General features: G+C 29.8%; 3 protein-coding genes across 5 annotated transcripts in view; all 3 read left to right on the top strand.

The window, feature by feature from the left end:
- The window catches only part of LOC125877711 (nuatigenin 3-beta-glucosyltransferase-like), a 3,044-nt gene extending 2,806 nt beyond the window's left edge, over nt 1-238 (top strand). Inside the window, exon 2 of the mRNA XM_049558938.1 lies at nt 218-238. Coding sequence (XP_049414895.1) covers nt 218-238 — 21 coding nt within the window. The remainder of the gene's footprint in view (nt 1-217) is intronic.
- Nucleotides 1-16,652, top strand: part of LOC125875702 (protein LOL1) — a 48,261-nt gene that overhangs the window by 3,654 nt on the left and 27,955 nt on the right. The window lies entirely within an intron of this gene.
- The window catches only part of LOC125875701 (nuatigenin 3-beta-glucosyltransferase-like), a 29,906-nt gene that overhangs the window by 2,900 nt on the left and 10,354 nt on the right, over nt 1-16,652 (top strand). Inside the window, exon 1 of one of the 3 annotated variants that reach the window (XM_049556718.1) lies at nt 5,913-6,690. The exons of 1 other annotated variant lie outside the window; for it this stretch is intronic. In XM_049556718.1, coding sequence (XP_049412675.1) covers nt 6,003-6,690 — 688 coding nt within the window. In that variant the 5' untranslated portion in view covers nt 5,913-6,002. Of the gene's footprint in view, nt 1-5,912; nt 6,691-16,652 lie in introns of those variants that run through there. One more of the 3 variants, XM_049556717.1, reaches the window with a different exon arrangement.

The following is a 16,652-nucleotide window of genomic DNA, read 5'->3' as shown; positions in this document are numbered from 1 at the left end:
TTTTGTATTTTATTATTTTTGTCTCCATTGCTCATTTTATTTTTACGTAACTCTCTTTTTATATACTAATTCAAAGGAACTTTTTAAAAAGCTGTCAATTATTCTTAAACTTGAAATTGAGATAGAGAAAAAAAACTTTAAAGATAAGTTAAACTTAATCGAACGAATAAATTTGAAAGACATGATTATTCATCATATTTCTTTCTCATTTTTTCAGTTCTATTCTAGAGAGACGTAAACTACATTGATATGATTTATTCATTTTTTTTACCGATGGAAAACCTTATAAATTGAATAAATGAACAAAAAATTGGCGATGCCATTTATTTATCCTTTTAATATGCATTATAATATTAGTAACCCAATCCCCACACATTTTAAAGAGTATTAAACAATTTTTAAAGTAACATATGATTGAATGAACACTAATTTAATTTATTTTTAAAATTCAAAATAAAGTAAAATAATAAAAAATTAAAGAAAAAAATCATTTAAAAAAGAAAGAATCAATGAAGCATAGTAAAAGTAGGAAGAAACGCTAAATGCCGCATGACAAGGCAAGTTATATTTAATGGATTAAGGATAATTTTTTTCTTTCCCGATCCGTTTTGCTCCATTTTCTTATTTACTTCTTATAAGTTGAACCCCCTCCACGAAAATTCTGGCTCCGCCACTGCCTAGGCGAGCGAGATCCCTAGATACATGTGAATCAAATGTATCTAGGATACAAAAAGCAACGAGAGAGGCAAGCGATAAAGTCAGATACACGTGAATCCTCTTGATTACAATGTATCTAGAACAAACTACACCTAATTTTGACCTTATGTGGATACATGCATTTGAGTGCATCTGATTGCGTCAAATACATGTATATGAAGTCCAAATTTTGATAAAATTCATAATATTACAAATTAACGTGAATTTAAGTAACTAGCTCCTAATTCTAGCCTGTGAAACTTCGGTAAGTTACCCTTAGAAGTTACTCATGGAAGAATGAAGCAATGAATTTTAGTCACGCTTGTAAAAAAAAATTATGACTACAGATCTAGTACAAATATGGGCCAGGGAATTCAGGTACAAATAAATTTTTATTTGAAAATAAAATAATAAAAAATATGTCTAAATTACGAGACTCATTTTAATACTATAAGAAATAACTTTTACATCAAATTAGTTTGTTAAGATCTTCCTTCTATTTTTTCATTCTTACTATTTTTCCTGAAAGATTAAAATTATTTTACCCCATAGATCAAGCAATTTTAATGGTAATTTTAGTTTTTAGAAATATAGAAAAGTGTCGTGAGTTTTAGGGGTCGATTGGTAGGAGTATTAGGAGAAATTTTTCATGTATTATGTATGTACTATATTTAGTATTATGTTTGGTATGAATTTTGGGTCTATGTATAATTAATTCATGGATTAGTTATATACTCTACACGATATTATAAGATGTATTACTAATACCTTTTATTTGGTGTTATTAGTAATACATAAAATTTAATACCATTGAATTAATCTATGTAAAGACAAAAATATCCCTCAAATCATTTTGTTTATATCTTGATTTTATGTTTTATATTTTGTACTGGTAAATTTATTTAAATAAATTAACTTACAAATTTTATTCTGTAGAAAGAGTTGTTTTTTGTTAAATAAATCCAATACAATATTTGAAATGTGAGATGTTTAACATTTCCTGATTGAAAAGGCAAATATATCACCACACAACGTTTGTCATCTTAATTGAATGTACGAAAAATGGCCAAAAATACCTTCGGATTATTCGAAAAGGTTTAAATATACCCCTCATTCACTTATTGGGCTAAAAATATCCGCAATTCACTTTTTTGGTCCATTTTTACTCTTAAAACTAATGATTTTTCTTTTTTAATTATTATTATTATTATATATTATGTGACATCTTCCTATTGGATAAAATTAAATTCCAACCAATTAGATTTTCTCATACCCATATCCATAACCCCATGCCCAAACGCGACTCATTACAAATAAAAGATAATTGATGATCTTTCTTTATCCCTTAATCCTAATACCTCTTTTCTTTTACGAAGAAGGCTTAAGTCATCTGTAGCCACTTAAAGTTATCCGTATATTTCACTTAGACACTTATCTTAGGCTTGTTCCAATTGAACACTTTTATTAGTAAAAAAAAATTACCTATTGAACATTTTTTTATAATCAACTATAAATAGAAATTGTGTGTCATACACTCGCGATGACATGGCATAATAACTAATCAGAAAAAGACATGTGGCATTGAACCCATAATAACAATTAAAAAATTAAATAAAATAAAAATTATATTATCAACCAAAAAGAAAAAGAAAAACCTTTCTCTCCTTTTCTTTTTCGCCAAAACACCAGGCACCGACCCACCCCCAAAGTCCATTCTTCCTCATTTTCTTTTTCGCCGGAACACGCACAATCACTTCCGGCTAAAATCGTACACTCCGATAATTGTACACCTACCTCCTCTCCTTTATTCTGATTCAATATTGTAGTTATTATTTTTTCCAATCTCATTCTCTTTTTCGAACAACAATCAAGATTTGTTGATATTTCTTCTTCTTCATGTTTCGTGTTCTTCAGAATTTGAATTCTTTAACGACTTCAAAGAAAATAGTTTTAAATTCGTATTAGTCTTGTCGGAATAATGGAGTTTCGCCGGAATTATTTTTTACTCAATTTAATTTTTATTTCTTTAATTGATACTTTTCTGATGAAGAAAACAACGAGGATATTTATAATGACGGAATGATGCTAGAAAGAAAGAATACAAGAATAGATGGAAAAGGGGGTGTGTCAAGGGATGGTGGCAAAGGAAGTTGTCAGATGTGAATATTAGATTGTGAAGTCCACTGGGGAAGATGACTGCATGAATTTTTTTTTAAAACTTTTTTTATAGGTTCAAAAATTATGATTTTTCTAATGGTGACATGTCCAATTTTGATTTGTCTGCAAAAAAGAAAATTGGCTTCACTCGCTTTATGGGATGTGTACTACACTCATGATGCTATATCACCAAAAAGTATTCAATAGGTACATGTTTTGAAAGGTAAAAGTGTGCAATAGGTACAACTCTTAGTTGAGGTGTCTAAGTGAATTATACGGACAACTTTAAGGGACCGCAGATGACTTAAGATCATCAATTATCTTATATTTGTAATGGGTCAGGTTTGGGCATGGGATATGGATATGGATATAGGAAAATCTAATGGGTTGGAATTTAATTTTATCCAATAGGAAGATGCCACGTAATATATAAAAATAATAGTAATTAAAAAGAAAAAATTGTTAGTTTAAAGGGTAAAAATCGACCAAAAAGGCGGATTGAAGGGTATTTTTAGCCCAATAGGTGAATGAGGAGTATATTTAAACATTTTTGGACAGTTCAAGGGTATTTTTGATCGTTTTCCGTTGAATGTATTATTTGTTGATATATATGAGTTTTCTAATTATGTGTATTTTGAACAATTTATAAAGTTGCAAATATATTAAAGGCTTAAGTCATCTGCAACCTTTAATTTTAGTTTTTAGAAATATAGAAAAGTGTCGTGAGTTTTAGGTGGTAGGAGTATTAGGAGAAATATTTCATGTATTATGTGTGATACTATTTAGTATTATGTTTGGTATGAATTTTGGGTCTATGTATAATTAATTCATGGATTAGTTATATATTCTACACGATATTATAGGATGTATTACTAATACCTTTAATTTGGTGTTATTAGTAATAAATAGAATTTAATACGATTGAATTAATCTATGTAAAGACAAAAATATCCCTCAAATCATCTTGTTTATATCTTGATTTTATGTTTTATATTTTTTACTGGTAAATTTATTTAAATAAATTAACTTGCAAATTTTATTATTTAGAAAGAGTTGTTTTTTGTTAAATAAATCCAATATAATATTTGAAATGTGAGTTATTTAATATTTACTAATTGAAAAGGCAAATATATCACCACACAACGTTTGTCATCTTAATTGAATGTATGAAAAATGGCCAAACCCGACTCATTACAAATAAAAAATAATTGATGATCTTTCTTTATCCCTTAATCCTAATACCTCTTTTCTTTTACAAAGAAAATCTTTAATCTTGGTACCAAACAATCTCTAAATGTGTTACCAAATAATGTTTGGCTCATCATAGCCACGTGGATAACTATGTTCAATGATGAGATAAATGGACCCAACATACATCGAAGTCGTTGGAAAATATCTAAAATGTCATTATGTTAGTTGTGAAATTATGATTATATCTTAGGTCTTCCTTGACTTTTTTTTTTTCTATTAGGTGTGTTTGAGAGTTCGATTATTTTAAATTCTCGCCACGTAGGATTCTATTGGGAAAGCGCTCCCTTCAAAGGATTTTACATATTCAGAGTTCAAACTTGAAATATTTAATTAAGTAAGGAATAAATGTTGCATACATGCTGCGCGCACCACATCCGTTGATGGTCCTTAACTTCATACTTCTATGTAATGGAAAAAATAATGGAAAATAATTAATTTAATAATATAATATTAAAATATATCAATCTTATTTATGCTTGAAAGTAAAAAAACAAATCCAAACCAGAACATGCTTAGTTAAATTCCAACCATACCTGCAAAAAGGTTCATTGCCCATACCCCATAGTCTTTAAAGTCTTTAGACTTGATAGACTCCTTCACATTACTGCATAAGTATTGCCCTTTTCCTCTCTACTTCTCCACAAACTTGAAATTCTCGGTATGTTTCTAAATACATCTATATAACAAAGCAAGTCTAGTTTTAGAATCTTCTATTTTACTTCACAACACTTCTAATATCTATTTTGTGCTTTTTTTCACCCTATGTTCAATATTATTTTTTTTTTTGAAATTTAACTAATCTAGATTTACATCGAAAAGTTCTGCTACAAGAATAAAACGCTTTATATAAATGACTTTCATTATCTAAATTCAAACTTAAAATCTCTAATTAAAAATTTACAGGTACTTAGCACCCCACCACTACCTCATGAGTGGTCCATTTTTATCTTCGAACACCTCCCCACAATTCCCACCCACCAAAGAAAAAATGAAGCTAAAAATCAGCACACATTCAAATTTTAATTTATTGTAATTTGTATACACTTCGTCTACACTTTGCTTTCTATGGCAACCATTTTTTTGGAATTTGCAAGAACTTATACATCATTTGCGGAGACAATTTAATATAAACTAGCTTAAAATGCAACTCATCTCCTAATGAAAAAAAAAATACAAATGATCTTTTTATTGTTTATTACCATCAAAATAGGAAAATTAAAATGATATTTTTAGAAGTCGTCCCATAGAAAATTTCAGTATTTTTTTCACATTCGGAGGTTGCCGAAGAATATTTTTAATGAAACTTCTGGACTGCAGGTATTGGTAATTGGATACACTATAATGTTTCAATTATCAAGTTTTTCTTCTATTTCTTTATTATATTGTGTAATACAACAACATATGGTTCTCCAATTTTAACTAATATTTTAATTCTTCTAGCCAAGGAGTTCTTGATTTCCTAGACAATAATTATTTAAAGAAACGTTTCTAAGAAGCATTTTTCAGATTGGCTAGATTCGGTAAAGTGGACCACATTCTCTTGTTTTGTTATCATAATGATTAGGTAAAGTGGACCACATTCTCTTTGTTTTGTTATCATAATGATTAGGTAAAGTGGACCACATTCTCTTGTTTTGTTATCATAATGATTAGGTAAAGTGGACCATATTCTCTTTGTTTTGTTATCATAATGATTAGGTAAAGTGGACCACATTCTCTTTGTTTTGTTATCATAATGATTAGGTAAAGTGGACCACATTCTCTTTAAAGTAAGTAATTCCTTAGTGAACGTGACGTTTGATAAATTGTCTATTATCTTAACAAAAAATCTTAATTGACTCTACAACAAACCTGTAAACCCAAAATCTCAAACAACTTCATTTTCTACTGTGGTTGCCATGGATAACGGGAGCAAGCAACTGCACGTCCTCTTCCTTCCTTACTTCGCCACTGGTCATATCATTCCATTAGTTAACGCCGCCAGGCTATTCGCCTCTCACGGCGGCGTCAAAGTTACCATTCTCACTACCCACCACAATGCTTCCCTCTTCCGATCTTCTATTGACAATTCCCTAATCTCTATCGATACTCTTAAGTTCCCTTCCACTGAAGTTGGGTTGCCTGAAGGGATCGAAAATTTCAGCTCCACCTCTTCAAATGAAATCGGGGGTAAAGTATTTCACGGCATTTATCTTCTGCAGAAACCAATGGAAGATAAAATTCGTGAAATCCATCCTGATTGTATCTTCTCTGATATGTATTTCCCATGGACTGTCGATATTGCACTGGAGCTCAAAATCCCCAGGCTATTGTTCAACCAATCTAGCTACATGTACAATTCCATTCTGTACAATCTTAGGGTTTACAAACCTCACGAATACCTGATGGAATCCAAAAGTATTACTAGTACTAATTTCTCGGTTCCGGGTTTACCTGATAAGATCGAGTTCAAGCTATCGCAACTTACAGACGATCTGATAAGGCCTGCGGATGACAGGAATGATTTTGATGAATTGCTCGATCGAACCAGAGAATCTGAGGATCGAAGCTACGGTATCGTTCACGATACTTTTTACGAGCTAGAACCTGACTACGCTGACTACTATCAGAAGATGAAGAAAACCAAATGTTGGCAAATTGGTCCCATTTCCTATTTTTCTTCCAAATTATCCCCAAGAAAAGAGCTGATTAGTTCTGCTGATGAAAGTATTTCATCTGTTGTGGAGTGGTTGAATAAACAAAAGCACAAATCGGTCCTCTACGTCTCTTTCGGGAGCATAGTTAGATTCCCAGAGGAGCAACTCGCTGAAATCGCAAAAGCTCTAGAAGCTTCTACCGTCCCTTTCATTTGGGTACTGAAGGACGACCAATCAGCAAAAACCACGTGGTTACCGGAGAGTTTGTTCGATGAGAAAAAAGGTCTGATTATTGAAGGGTGGGCGCCGCAACTAACCATCTTAGATCATTCAGCAGTCGGAGGATTCATGACACACTGTGGTTGGAATTCAGTGCTTGAAGCCATCATCGCTGGGGTGCCGTTGGTGACGTGGCCAGTGTTCGCTGAACAATTCTACAATGAAAAACTTGTGGAGGTTATGGGGCTAGGAGTGAAAGTAGGGGCAGAAGTACATAGCTCCGACGGAGGTGTTGAGATATCGAGCCCTGTGTTAAAGAGCGAAAAGATAAAAGAAGCAATTGAGAGGTTAATGGAAAGTCAGAAAATAAGAGAGAAAGCAGTGAGTATGAGTAAGATGGCTAAAAATGCAGTGGAAGAAGGTGGATCTTCATGGAACAATCTTACCGCACTTATAGATGATATCAAAAATTTTACTTCTTCTTCATTGAAGATCATGGATTAACAACTTAAAGTTTCGATTAGGGCTTGGCATAAACATCGAGAAACCAAAATATCAAACCGAACCGAATTATTTCGGTTTTGATATTTCGGTATTCGATATATATTTTCATATTTTTTGGTATTTCGGTATGTAATTTTGTATTATTTGGTTTACCGAAATATATTATATTGTATTATTAATAATATTAATATTAAATAATAAATAGGCAAAATTAGGTCAAACTTTTTACTTTTCAGTTTTTACTTTTCAAAGTTTTCACTTTTCTTAGCAGCCACTAACGCTGGCAATTGGACAGGATTTTTTCCAGTCCAGTTCCCGTACCGGTAAGTCCGGTACCGATTGAACCGATAAGGAACCGGTCTTATAGGTACTGGAACCGGTATCGAAACGGTACCCGTTTTTTTATTCGGTTGATCCGGTTCGATAAGAATCGATTCCTGTCCGATTGATCCAGTTCAACGGTCAATTCCAATTTATTTTTTTATTTTTTAAGTTGAACGTTATATAGCCGATGGACCCTTTTAGCCGTTGGGCTGAGGCTCAAAACTGCTCAAAACAACCCCCACCCCTCTCTAACCCCTTAACACTATAAATATTCCCATTTTTTTTTCATTTAAATCACAAATTCACAAACTATTTCATTAACATCTTATAAAATCTCTTAATTTTCAATCTCTCATAAATTAATAATTATTATTTTGTGATATTGACTTGGAGTTCAGATTTCGGAGATTTATTTGAAGTAAATCGGAAGCTTCAATTGGCATCTCTCAATTTCGGCTTTGGTTATACGTCTACTTTTACGTAGACGTTCAGTACATTCGTTCCAACTTTTACTTTTTATTTGTTTATTAATTAAGTTATTTTATTTTATTTTGTTAGATTATCTTGCTTGTTTTTCATAATATTTAATTATTTTAAACTTGAACATGAATTTGGAAAGAAATAGTGGTAAAAGACCAATGTCAGAAAGAAAAAATAATAGGAGAGGAGGAGGAAGTTGTTCTAGTTCTAAAAATTTGACACCTAGATTTAGAATTAATACTAATGATTATACTCATGTTGATGAAACTTCTTTTACACGAGACTCACGATCTATTGAATTTAATTCCGTCACGACCTATTGAATTTAATTCCGAAAATATAGTAAATCGTGAGACTTTAAATAGATGTTTTACTAATTTTGAGGAAGATTTAGATGAGGAAGTAGAAATAAATGACGAAGATGATGAGACCCCTACTCCTACTAGTCCGGCTACCAAATTATCGGAACAAAATGAAGTCCCCTCTTTACCTACTTTTTCAAAGGCCGTTGTACGTGTTAAAAGATCTTTAGTATGAAAATTTTTGGTACAAAATGAGGAAAAAACTACTATTACTTGCACGAAATGTAAATTGACCATGAAACATATGACTACGGGTACACAAGGGGGAACGGGATGACTAAGAACGCATTTGACAAAGTGTAATAAAGAATTTGCTCGCCTAGATGATTTAGAAAGGGCTAATAGAAATGGAATATCCATACCTGAAAATTCTATGGGAGTTGGAGGTTCTAATATGGTTCAAAGTGTATTAAATATGACTAACCCGGCTAGTCGAAGCACACACCACACATATAGTAAAGAAAAAAATCGTAGAGAATTAGCTAAAATGGTTGCTGTTTGGGATTTCCCTATTTCATTTCCTTCACATCCTGCTTTTATTTAGTATATTCGAGAATTGTATAACCCAAATTATGAAGGTATTCCAAGAAGTACAATTAAAAGTGATCTTTTTAAATATCAAAAAGAATATTGTCATTTTTTTCATTGTTTATTTGTTTATTATGATGGTAGATTATCTATTACTCTGATATGGGACGTAGTCCTAATGGTAATGATTATTTTACAATTATTGTCCATTGGATTGACCATGAATGGAACATGCAAAAATGAATATTAGGATATAAATATGTTGAAGAAACTAAAACCGGTTCTTATATAACAACAAAAATAAGCTCTATTTTACAATTTTATGAAATATGTAATAAAATAATGAGTGTCACTTAAGATAATGCTTCTAATAGTTTAAAAGTAATTGATTATTTAAAATGTAGACTTTGTCCAATTGATAATGATTCTTTTCATATTAAGTGTGCCGTACATGTGTATAATTTGATAGTAAAAGATGGTATTTCTCAATTTGGAACTTTTTGTGAAAAAATTTGACTTGCTTGTAATTGAATTTTTAAAGCTAAAATAAAAGCTAGAATTACAGAATTTAAAAATCGTTGTAAATAATGTGGACTTGAATATTAAAAAGTCTAAAAGAAGTATGCACTAGATGAAATTCTTTATTTGAAATGCTTCAAGTTGCTGATATTTATCAAGAGCCCTTACAATTAGTTTTTAATGTTCATAATGCGAACCCGAATTTGAGAATTGGCTATGAAGATTGGGAAAATACAAAAGAACTTATTGAATTTTTAAGTGTTTTTATAAAGCAACAAATGCTGCTTCTGGTCAATATTATCTAACTATTTCTTATGTTTTAGTAAATATTTGTGCTATTTCATCTAAATTTGCAAAATATGAAGGAAAAGATTGATTTGAAGATTCCCTTGCTTTTATGATTGAAAAATTCAAAAAATATTTTTTCCCTATTCCTCAAATCTATTTGACTGCTACTACTTTCAACCCAAATTACAAATTAAAATGTGTTGAAAGAATGGTTGAAAAGATTTATGCAAATTTAGAAATTAAAGATGATGAAACTCCTAGTGTTGAAAATTGTAAAAGTAGCATATATATAAAAGTTAGAGAATTATATAATACATATAAATCTATGGAAAAAAAACATTCCAATAGTTGAACCTCCATCTTGTAGGCCTAGAAGTGATGATGCGGATGATTAGATGGATGATTATTTTGAGCTTGAATCATATACTAATAATGATTTTGATTTATATTTCAATCAGGCACGGGAAAAGATTATGCATGAAGAAGGATAACTTCAAGCTCCAATATTAGTATGGTGAAAGAATCGTGAAAATTAATTTCCGACCTTTGCTAGGATTGTTCGAGATGTGCTAGCGATTCAAGCATCATCGGTCGCTTCAGAGCAAGCCTTTAGTGCGGCGAGATTTATGATTGGAGATCATCGATATTCATTAGCAAAGGATAGTTTGAAAATATCGGTGTTGTTTCGAAATTGGGTCAATGCCGAAAGAAGAAATATCAGACTACCACAATTAAATTGCCAAATAGAAGACGAAATAGATGAAATATTTGGTGATAATAGTGATGATGGCATGGAAGCAATGGAAGAAGAACGACAAATACAAGTTCCAAAAAATGTTTCTTTTGAAATGATACAAAAGTTACGAAAAGATTTTTAAAAAAGTTTCAATTGTTAGTAGTTAGTACTTAGTATAATAATTAATATTCAATACCTAGATTATGTACTCTTTGTCCCTTTCTAATATTTGTATTGTACAATTTATTTATTTGAATAAATATACGGCTATTCGCCTTGATTTTCTTTTAAAATAGTCTTTTATATTTAATCCAACTATCCAACGCATTTTACACATTTAATTTTTAATTATTTTAATATTAGTTTAAACTTTAAACTTTAATATAAAATTGAATTTTAAGGTTTAAACTTTAAATTCTATATAAACTTTAAACTTGAAAGTCAATTTTAAACTTTAAATTCAAATTTTCAATATAAACTATAAACTTTAAACTTAAGTTCAATTGAAACTTTAAAGTTTAAAGTTTTAAATTGAAGTTTTTTAATAATATAATATTATTAATTAATAATTTAATATTATATAATAATTAAAGTTAATAAAAAAAATAAAAAATAAAAATCAGTACACAATGATCCGGTAAGAACCGGTTCCGGTCCGGTCCAAATCGGTTCCTATCCGGTAATTAAGGGACCGGGCGGAACCTTTGGGAATTTCCGGTAAGATCCGGTTTCAGTAAATAAATTTGGTAACGTGTTCCGATTCAGATACCGATTTCGATAAAACTGGTCCTGTTGATTCGGTCCTGTCCAATTGCCAGCCTTAGTAGCCACACATCACTCATCAGTCACTTCCCATGTTAGTTTTCACTTTTCAGCTTCCAACATTCCAGTTTGGCCTATCCATTTCCCAGTCTTCCAGCGACCGACAGATCAACAACAAGCCAAAAATGCAGTGGAAGAAGGTGGATCTTCATGGAACAATCTTACCTCACTTATAGATGATATCAAGAATTTTACTTCTTCTTCATTGAAGATCATGGATTAACAGCTTAAAGTTTTGACTAGGGCTTGGCATAAACATCGAAACACCAAACCGAACCGAATTATATTGGTTTTGATATTTGGATATTCGGTATATATTTTCGTATTTTTTGGTATTTCGGTTCAATTTTCCGTATGTAATTTTGTATTATTCGATTTATCGAAATATATTATATTGTACTATTAATATTAAATAATAAATAGGCAAAATTAGGTCAAACTTTTCACTTTTCAGTTTTTACTTTTCAAATTTTTCACTTTTCTTAGCAGCCACACATCACTCATCAGTCACTTTTCGTGTTAGTTTTCACTTTTCAGCTTCCAACGTTCCAGTTTAGCCTATCCATTTCCCAGTCTTCCAGGGATCGACAGATCAGCAACAAGCCAAAAATGTAGTGGAAGAAGGTGGATCTTCATGCAACAATCTTACCGCACTTATAGATGATATCAAAAATTTTACTTCTTCTTCATTGAAGATCATGGATTAACAACTTAAAGTTTCGACTAGGGCTTGGCATAAATACCGAGAAATCGAAACACCAAATCGAATCGAATTATTTCAGTTTCGATATTTCGGTATTCGGTATATATTTTCGTATTTTTTGGTATTTCGGTTCAATTTTCGGTATGTAATTTTGTATTATTTGATTTACCGAAATATATTATATTGTATTATTAATATTAAATAATAAATAGGCAAAATTAGGTCAAATTTTTCACTTTTCAGTTTTTACTTTTCAAAATTTTCATTTTTCTTAGCAGCCACATATCATTCATCAGTTACTTCCCACGTTAGTTTTCACTTTTCAGCTTCCAACTTTTCAGTCCACTTCCCACGTCTTCCGGCGATCGATCGATCAGCAACAAGCCAAAAATGCAGTGGAAGAAGGTCGATCTTCATGGAACAATCTTACCGCACTTATAGATGATATCAAGAATTTTACTTCTTCTTCATTGAAGATCATGAATTAACAGTTTAAAGTTTCGACTTAGTAATATGCATACAAGAATGATACTCTATCTCAAATGTGCGTACTAGCACAACTTAAATGAGCTATTTTTGTTTTTGGCGGTAGACGGATAATACTATCTCCATTCACTTTTAATTGTCATAGTTTTCTTTTTTTTAGAGTTAAACGATAATAACTTTGACTAACATTTTATGATGTATTTTTCCATCATATTGATATACAAAAAATTGAAATTTATAGTACTTTTCGTATAGTTTCTGAATATCTAATTTTTTTGTTTAAAATATCGAATTAATGTAATCTAATTTAACTTTGAATATTAGTCAAATTGACTTTTGAAAAACGCAACATAACAATTATAAGTAGACAGAAAGAGTATGTACTAGAGTTGTAAGCAGAATATTATTGTTGGTGGTTTGGGAACAATTGATTTAAAGTTTATTTGGTAAAGTGTATAATATAATGTTGAATAAGAAGTATTAGTAATATTGGTAATAGTTACGATAATGTTATTAATTATATATTGTTTGATTTACTGTATTAACAATAAGTCTAGCGGAATTTTTATTAAAAAAATGTTAATTTATAAAAGTACCTCCCACACTTTTTAGCTTTGGGAAATGAGACATATTTTGAGAGGTATTTGAGGGATAGTTATGTCGTAAATATCCTTTGTATTACTATTACATGAAAAATTCATAGTATTGGTAATACATACCTCAATAGACAATAAAATGTATAATTAATTTGAAAATTTAAATATTCAAACAACTATTCTTAGAAGTTAATTGTTCATTTGTTTCTTTAAGCTCCATTAGTGATTGGACCAAAATCACTCATATAGATTAATTAAAGGTTAAATGTGCTTAGTAAAATATCATGAGGATTAAAATCGAAATAAGGTAATAAAACAGAGACCAAAAAATGTTATTTTTCCTTTACAAAAATATCCTCCATAGATGAAAAGGATGTATCAAAAGAGTTTAAGGAGTTATTTTTTTATCATTTTAATTTTATCCCAGAATAGGCTATCTCAAAATTATTATTGAACAAATAACACAAATCTCACTAATTTAGAACCTAATTACGTATCTTTCCTTGTGTTATCAAAATTACAGTTTGTACCATATTTAGTTTGTCAGATACATGTATCTCGGATACAAAGCAGATACATATAAATTGTAATTATATGTACTTAAAAATGGAATGTAACTTAAATGCTAAATTTTTGAAGTAAATCATGCGTCTAACAACTTCCCCTTTTTTTTACTAAATCACCATTTTTGAGTTATATCTTTTATTGAAAGATAATAATTTTTCGGTACGTAATATATCCTATAAAAAAAATGATATTATTGTATGTAGAATAGATTTTTATAAAAATGTATATAGATATTTTTTTTTAATCATGTATATGAAATTGATATAATATATCTTAATGTTGCCGATCATTAAAAGAGATATCTGCATTAGACTTTATCAAAAAAAAAAATTATTGCACTTCTGATTCACACCAACAGAGTAGGTTAAAAACTAAGTACTTTAATTAATTTGCTTGCAAATTGTATCTAAACAGTACTGTACTTTCACATTTTTGAAGTCTTGAAAAATTAATTATGAAAAAAATTGAAACTATAAATATTTATTTAAATTCGTAACTTTTAAAGTAGATTTATGTTTATTATTTGTATAGTACCCACTAAAATTGTTGAAGATATTTAACTATGAACCCATAATTTTAATAAGGCGATGAGCTCAATTATTGGAATATAGTCATGAATTCATGAAATTAAAATGAGAAAAATTATAAGTGCAATTACATAGTAAAAATAAAGTCTAAATCTTACATTACAAATTTTTAGTTCGAAACACAATCCGATATACAATAATATACATTCGTATACCATGATATACAAACTTTCATTTTAGTCTTTTATAAAAATATTTTGAAAAATTGATATACAATATTATACACCCAATATACAAGATTATACAAATGTATAAGAGATATTTATACACTCATAAATAATAATTACAATGTTATATACACTATTATACAAATCAGAATTTAGTCAAACTTCAGCCGCTGATTTCTCTAAAAAAACAACAAGATGGAATCTTCTGAAAAATTGTGGAGACGTAGGTTTAATGCTGACCTATCATCTATAATAGGTGAGATCTCATGAATTACAACATAATTTGATTGAGCAGTTGCTCTTTGTGATTTTTGCTACATTGATTGCATCTGGAATTTACATTTTTTTCAAAATTGTGAATGAAATTTTGAACCAATTTTTGTTGTATTGAATTCGTCTCATCGAGATATATTATTTTGCTATGAGTTTGAATTTTTGGGAGGTTTGGAGGGGATTGTGGCCCCATGACAACTCTCTGGCCTTAAAGTCTCCCTTAGGGATTTCTTAGGGCCAATTGTAACCATTGAAAATCTTGACTAAATTATATAAGGTAATTTTATGAATTACAGAAGAGTGTAGTTATCTCAGTTAAATTTATGAATCTATCTTTAGTATTATTGACTAGATATATCTATACTACATTAAAAGCATGAACTCTCAACTTGAATGTTGAATTACTATAATATCTCTCACTTAGGTTGTGACTTTTTTGATGAGTTGTGACTTTTCCGATATGCTGTGACTTTTTTCAAAGGGTTGTGATTTTTCGATGAGTCGTGACTTTTTCAATAGGTTGTGATTTTTCCAAAGGATTGTGATTTCTAGGAAATGTCATTTTTTCGATGAGTTGTGACTTTTTTCAAAGAGTTGTGATTTTTCGGTGAGTTGTGACTTTCAAAAGAGTTGTGACTTTTTCAATATGTTATTACTTTTCCAAAGGGTTGTGACTTCTCGAAAAGATCATGATTTTTCAGATAAGACACAAAATATACTTATTCGTACAACTCTTTGTTGACTATAAATAGATGGGCTTCCTCTCATTTTCAACCACAATTTTTTTAATCTCCTATTCTTCTTCTTGCATTTTAAAAATTTTCGTTTGATTTATTGCCGTTGAGTGAGTTCAAAGTTTAGCGGAATATGAGGTACCACTATTCTGATGAAGTAAATCGTTCTATCCAAAGAGGGTACATTCCATAACCTCGAGTACTTGAGGAAAATAATGTTGATGATATAATAATTATTTTTTTGCTTAAAATATATCTGTATGTAATGTTCCAATATCTAAAGTTAACATGATGTAGTCTAAATTCATTTGTTTTTGTTAACAATTTTTCTTGTGATGTAATATATGCTTCTGAACATCTTTTTCCAAAATTATTAATCTTTTCAAGAGTGAAAATATGTGAGTATATATGAATCATTTAAAAATTTATCAATTACAAAATAAATTTTATATTTAGTAATATGGAATAAACATTTTCATTTTGTCCCTACACTACATCTATTGCACATTAATCCTTTCGTTATACCATTATAAATTCTCTTAGTTATTACTAATTATTGCAAATGTTATTCACACTCTTTAACATTCTTTAGTTATAATATTATGAATTTTCGTAGTTATTGCATTAATTATTTATATCTTTCATCTTTTCTTGTATTAACCTTTGACCAATAATTTTTCATATTATTACACCACCCCTATATATGTGATAACACAATGTTGTTATTTTTTCTGGGATGAATCATGCTTGATTATATAAATTGAAAATCGTTTACAAGTATATGAACTACATATTTGTTGGGTGTAAGATAAACATGTGATTATACATATGATTTCACAGATAGAATATATTCTTTAATTTTAATTTTTAATTTTTTGGGTAAAAAAAAGGAAACATTTCTCAGTTAACTATGGACAGTCGAATAACTATTTTTGATTTATGTATACAGTCAATCGAGAAGTCAAATATGAGAGTTAACAACAAGAACGTCATTTCTTATGTTATAACTGATAAAAT

This window comes from Solanum stenotomum, chromosome 9, assembly GCF_019186545.1.
Source record: "Solanum stenotomum isolate F172 chromosome 9, ASM1918654v1, whole genome shotgun sequence".
NCBI lineage: Eukaryota > Viridiplantae > Streptophyta > Magnoliopsida > Solanales > Solanaceae > Solanum > Solanum stenotomum.
Note: the sequence above shows the minus strand (reverse complement) of the source record. Positions and strands in the feature narration are given on the sequence as shown.